The 6,723-nt window shown below is 29.8% G+C and overlaps 1 protein-coding gene across 1 annotated transcript; it reads right to left on the bottom strand.

The window, feature by feature from the left end:
• Positions 1-5,476: 5,476 nt before the first annotated feature.
• Positions 5,477-5,923, bottom strand: EIN_473460 (hypothetical protein; the record flags this gene model as incomplete). The annotated part of the gene is made up of 1 exon (XM_004256641.1): positions 5,477-5,923. The coding sequence occupies one exon, from the start codon at positions 5,921-5,923 to the stop codon at positions 5,477-5,479; it is 447 nt and encodes a 148-aa protein (XP_004256689.1).
• Positions 5,924-6,723: the final 800 nt, after the last annotated feature.

Genomic DNA, 6,723 nt, shown 5'->3' with positions numbered 1-6,723 from the left:
AAAAGAAGCAGAACAGTTAGTGCCTTCGGAGGCTTCATTTTTGAGAATGATAAAAGGTAAAATCATAAATGGAGATGCTGGAGATTTGGGAACACTATCATTCAAAAGAGCAACAAATAGAGGAGCAGCAGCAAACAGCGAAGACAATAAAACAAGACGTATAACCGCGATTCAAGAACTAAATGATAAAATTAAGGCGGGTTATACTTGGGTGTGCATAGACGAGACTGCCTGGACAATTGCCTGTACTTCTGTTTATGGATGGTCTCCAGTGGGTAAGAAGTGTTTTTTAACTAAACTGAAAAGGGGAATGAGGCTAACTTCCACTGCAGCTATTGATAGTAGTGGTATGGGTCACTGTAACCTTGTGTGTGGGAGTAACGACAAAGAAATATTTAATAGTTATTTCAAAAGACTCATGTCGGTTTATGATGAAGCAAAGATACGAGTCGTATTCTGGTGTGATAACTGTTCAATTCATAATGATATTTTAGCTATGGTTAACGGTACCCAACATTGTATCGTTTTCAATGCAGCATATTCACCCGAACTCAATCCTATTGAGAATGTTTTCGGTTTTTGGAAGCGAAGAACCGAGGAAAGCATCAGAAATTGGGAAAATCTTCAAGACATGATTGAAAAAATAAAAAAATCATTTGAAGAAATTCAAGCACATGAAATCAACGCGTCAATGCAGCGGTGCAGAAATGAAATATGGCGACGAGCTTTTGCAAGAGAAGATTTATAATTTTTTATTGTTGGCTTTTTGTTAAAGATATTTTAAGTTCAATAAACAAACAACTATTCATTGTTTTGTTATAATTATTTAAATAAAAATTTACTATAATTGATTTGGTGACGAAATAATTAAAAAATAAGTGAATTAATTATAAATGCAGAATATATTTATTAATGTTCCGACTGATTTATTTTCGTGCCGTTTGATTTATTTGTAAAACTCGAATTATTTTGTTTCCAATCTTTTTTTCTCTTTTTCCGTTTGTTTTATTTAAAGTGTTTATACAATTTATTATAATTTCCGAATTAATAAAAATTATGAAAACAGTTTTATTAAAATGCATAAAAAATTATTTAAAATGCCGGGTAAAGGATCTAAAGTGAATACCACTGTAAATAAAAAATAAAATCAAATAACATTTAGAAAACATTTTACCATTATTCACCAAAAAATATTAAAAGCGGGTTTTTCCCACCCCTTTATTTCAATAATGAAAATACAGAAGGCTGAAAAATCACTTGACAAAGAAAATAGGGATGACAAAATTCTATTTTTAATTTTCAGAGTAATTTTTATTAAGGTTTGAGAACCATCATTAGGTGATTTTGTTTACATTTCTCGAATAAATTAATTCAGTTATTTTACCATAAACTTGGTTTTGCTATATGTAGTAATATGAGTAATAATTATAACGGTAATGCTTGAAATAAAAAACATAAAAAAATATTTAAAAAAATAACATAAAAAAATTATTATCCAATAAAAACTGTTGTTATATTCTTTCTTTTTAGACATGATATTGACCAAGCTTGAGATATCATGTCTATTCAGTTCATAACCGAATAATTTGAATTTGAAATGTGTTCAAAACTCTCCAAAAGTGGAGTGAAAAAAACCATGCCAAGATGGAGAGGAAATTATGAAAGCCACAGAAGAAATAAAACCCAAAGCAACAAAGAAGTCATAATTTACAGAAAAATTTGTTTAGAATGCGGGAAATGTTCTTTTGTGTTTTGTGAAGATTCGTTATTCTTTAAATTATCTTCGGGAAGAGAGCACGTTGAGGTAATTGTTTCTACTTTATAAAGTGAAAGCTTTGTGACATTATGAGCACTTGCCGTGCTTTTAGAAACACACCAGAAGTCGTCCAATTAAAGAGTTTAGTGCGTTTCAAACATATTTTTCAAATTCAGCAAACATTAAACGATACTTTATTCTGCCCGATGAAATAGCGACAGTTTCCGTATCTGATATGGAAAGGAAGAGTAAAAAAGCTTTTTCTTCCATTGAAACTTCGGTGTTGGTCAGTCACATCAATGAATTGTTATAGCAAATTGAGTTATCGGGAAACTCGGGGTAATACATTCCATTCAAAAAATTCAAATTGCCAATATTTATAACAACTTCCATGTATTATACCATAGAAATCACCAAGTCTCCGGCAGTCCTGTTGACACGCTTTAACAGAGTCTCGGGCCTTTCACATTCATAATTGTTGAATTGGAGGAGATCCAGAACTGAATTATTTGAAGAGATGTTTTTTAATCAAGTTCAGTTCCATTTTTGTTTTCAGAAAAAATAAAACGCTGTTTTTAGTCTTTGTCAATCAATTTCTAATAATAAAAATTGATTGAGTGGTAATTTCCGAAAAAACAAACCAAAAACAACTCACCAAAAATCATTATTAAGGCATTTTGGCCAATCATGTTTCTGTCAATCAATTTATTCTTTGTCGAGTAATTATTCTGCATCCTGTAGTTGATAATGAATTATCAAAGGAATTAATAAGCTGTTTAAACGATGATGAATTATTTAAATTGAACAATAACCAAATAGGAGTGTTAACAACAGTAAAAAACACAAGTGATTACTCCTTACGACTTTTTAATTAATTCTTGTTCGAGACAACAACAAGTGTGGTTTATAACAACCGAATACAAACAATGGAATAACACAAACAAAAAATTATTATGACCACTTTTGATTTGAAAAGCTTGAGTACTCTTTTTAAAGTATCACTGTGTTGATTGTCGCAGCTCAAAGATGTTGGAATAAACAAAAAAATGGAATACAAAAAAGCGTCGGTGGACAAAGTTTACTTTCAAATCAACAAGAAAACCAACTTAAAGAAATGATAATCAATCGATTGAAGTTTGGTAAGGCATTAACTGCAACACTTATAAAAATATATATTGAAAAGTGTTTTGGTATAACTTATACAAAACAAGGAATATACAACAAAATGAATCATTTGGGATTCAAATTAGTCAAAGCTGTTGTTGTGGAAAAAAGTAGATAAGGAGTTACACACGAAGCGATTGTTGATTATTTTCAACGTGTCGATTCAACAATTGAAGGAATACCAGCAAACTTTATTTTTAATATGGATGAGTGTGGACACCAGGAATTTATTGATACACGAAATTTTAATATGTTTATTACACTTAATGTCAAGTTGGATAAAGTTCGCTGTGCAGCCGACAAGTCAATCAAGAAAATTACCCATACTGCTTGTATTAATGCAAGAGGTTATCGGTTAAAACCAACTTTCATTATCCCAAAAAGACATATTAGTTCATGTTTAAATCAACATGGTTATGATGAGACTAATTGTCATTTTATGTTTGGAAAAAAAGTACTTTGACTAATACACTTTTCAAAGAATGGGTCGATGACGTGTTTATTTTTAAAATTAACAAACTCCGCACTATTCACAATTACAAAGGAACGGTGATTTTGTTTTTGGACAACTGTAGTAGCCACAATGACAAAAGTGTCATCGACAATCTTGCCAAAAACAACATTCGAGTAATTCACTTTATTCCGAACACAACAAACTTTTTTTCAAATGCGCGACGTTGGAATATTTGGAAACCAGAAAAGTCACCGAGCACGTACAAATATTTTGGAAATGAACATTGATGAAGTCTAAACCAAACAATCAACACCATCATCTTTACCAGTAATTTTGTCAGATGGAACTGATTATTTGAAAACTAAACAATAAGAACTTAACTGGCTGAAACCTGATTATTCCAAAAATATATGCGATAAAACAGAGTTTTATTTAAATTATAAAAAAACGATTTTATAATTGAAAATATAAAATGAAATCAACAATTGGTTACTAGGTACAGGCAAGAATCATTTGTTGATGACTTAGTTAACCAAAGGAGGTTGAACAAATAACCAAAGATAATTATTGAAATTTTAGTCAGTTATGAAAATCCACCACCAATGTTATCAGCGCATTCAAATAAGTAGGTATTGATGTTATTAGATGTTGTAATGGTAATTACTACTGCCTTTGTAACCCCCTTCTTGCCCGGGAACTATATAGACGAGGAGATATTGTCAGAGCACTTGTCAACTTCCCAGTGCGTCAATCAGAATCAGTTCAAAATAAAATTCGAGTTGATTCTGGAGATAAAAAAAATGATTGAAGAAATTGAATCCAAGAATAAACTAAAATTAGAAAAGAAAGAAAAAAGAACTGAAAAGAAATTAAAAAAAAGTCAAGTCAATTGACAAGAAAGAAGAAAAGAAGTTGAAAATTGAAAAAAAACGAAATCAAAGAAACAAAACCGATTGATTAAAAATATCAAGCTTTTTTCAAGTAAAAAAGAGACAAAGAGAGACCAAATTTCAAAAAAGACAAATCAACAAGTTTATTAATTAATTATTTTTAACTACTGATAAATAAAATATTATCCTGTCTGATTGTAAAATGATAACACTTGACTGGTTGAATGACAAGAGAATTGATAAATTTATTGATAGTATTCAGTCCGATTTAAACAACAACGTCGAATGTTTAACATGCATTGGCATTGAACTGATTACTCGTAGGGACGTTAATTATTCTCCAAAATTTTGTATTGTTGGTATACCTATTTATATTTATACATGGAAACTACTGGGCGTTGTTCTTGTTGTTTAAGACAAGCAATGGCTGGAGTGCTTTGTATTATGATTCTTTGTTGATCAATGTACAAGAAGACAATACTTTGCCAAGTGACTTTCCAAAACAAAGATTGGAATTTATCCAAAGATCTTTTGGTGATATTAAGTTGTTGAAGTATCAAGCTCCAAAACAAAGGGGGTCTTGGGAATGTGGTTATAGAATAATGTGGGTGTTGAACAAACTGGCAAAAGGTAACTCACTTGAAAACTCTTTGATTTATGATGAAGTGGAATTTATGGAATTTGCTTTGTGGTTTGTAAAGTTTAGTTAATTGATGGTTTTTTACTGGTTTATTTGTGATTTGAGTTTTCCATGATTATTATTTTTTAATAATTTAAATAACTAATGTTTATAATTCACAAATTGACAATTTGGTAGCAAAAATAAAAAATGTCCATATTTATTATAAAAAAGGACAATTTCAGCTTGTTTATCTAGGGCTTTATTGAGAACGACTGTTTTAGCCAATTAAAACAAGATTTATAAAAAGAAAAAACCCTTTTATTTAGTATTCAATTGAAAATTTATACCTTCACTTCACTGCCTGTATATATAAATATTGTTTGTATTTTTTATAATAATCATTTTATTATTAAATGTTTGACATATAAAATGTGTTTGTTCTATAAAAAGTTGTGCTTAGAACATATAAAATCAAGTATGTATTACAATAACTAACTATATAATATAAACAATATACATCAAACTTAAAATAATTCATATAATTTTTATTTTTTATACATTAACTATCTTACATAATAACTAAAATGATATCAAATTGAATTATACTTTTTCTTTTTAATTAACAAGAATATAATAAGCCCAACTATGCCAAACAACACTGATGCCGCATAAATGCAGCAAATTATTGAAAGTGTGACAAAAGATGCACTTACTACTTCATCTTTGTTATATTTACCAGATACGAGTTCATTATCAACATCAATATAAAAGTCTCCTTGAATGGTATAATAATACTTGTTGTTGATGTGTGTATTGGTAAAGCAAACATTAAAGAAGTCGATGTGTTCGTTGTCTTCGACTTCAGTATAAATACTCGCATCGACAAAGTTTGAATTTTCGAAAGTGACATTTTCGACCTTTCGAATCTCCAATATCGTATTTTGAAAATCAAAATCCGAGAAAATCGAATCACTCAATTTGTATATGTCAAAGTACGTATCTATCACCTCAAAGTGGTCTAAAACCGCTTTCTCCATTGTTAAATATCTACACAACAAATTTTCGATTTCGACGTCATAGGCAATGAACTCATCGATGTTGAGATAGTCAATTTTGCCATTGCAAATCGAGTGTGTGTATCCTTTTTGTTGAATTGTAGTTCTTTAACGTCCCAATTATATCCATAAAAATCACTGGTTTTGTATTCGTCAATGTGTATTTGTTGTGCCAATAAGCTTTTAATTTGTAAAATAGAAAGTGTCATATTGTATTCGTCGTTTTCCTTAAAAAAGAATTTTTCAATTGTCTAATTGTTCGACTTAAAAATCGATTTTGCATTGTGTTCGAAAACAAAGTCTAAGATGTTTGTGTTCAAAATCGAAAAAGACGGGACGTCAGAATTTTTTATGTTGAAAAAAAGACGAGTTAACATTGTCAACAACTAAATTCAAAATTGACTCTCCAACAACAGAAAAAGAAAACGGAGAGTCACCAAATTGAACACATTTAAAATATTTGTCGAAGTTTGTTGGTGAAGTGACTAAACTTACGTCTGTAGAACAGTTGTATAAATAATAAACGGGTTTTGTATTTAAAGGATAACTGTATACTGATAGTTGAAAAAGAAACAAAATCAAAAACATATTAATTTCAGTTCGTTTTTCAATTTTTTGATTCGGTATTGTTAAATTTGGTGATTATCGTGATTTTAATTCAAATCAAATTATAAAGTCAGTTTGAAAACTTTGTCCGCTCTCCAACGTTGTCCAGGTATTTTTGGACCATTAAAACTTAAATGTTTCGGGAAACAATTCGAAACATTACCTAAACATTGTTT

Source organism: Entamoeba invadens (assembly GCF_000330505.1).
Source record: "Entamoeba invadens IP1 unplaced genomic scaffold scaff_1105074725219, whole genome shotgun sequence".
In the NCBI taxonomy this organism is placed as follows: Eukaryota; Evosea; order Mastigamoebida; family Endamoebidae; genus Entamoeba; species Entamoeba invadens.
This window is presented reverse-complemented; position numbering and strand designations above follow the sequence as displayed.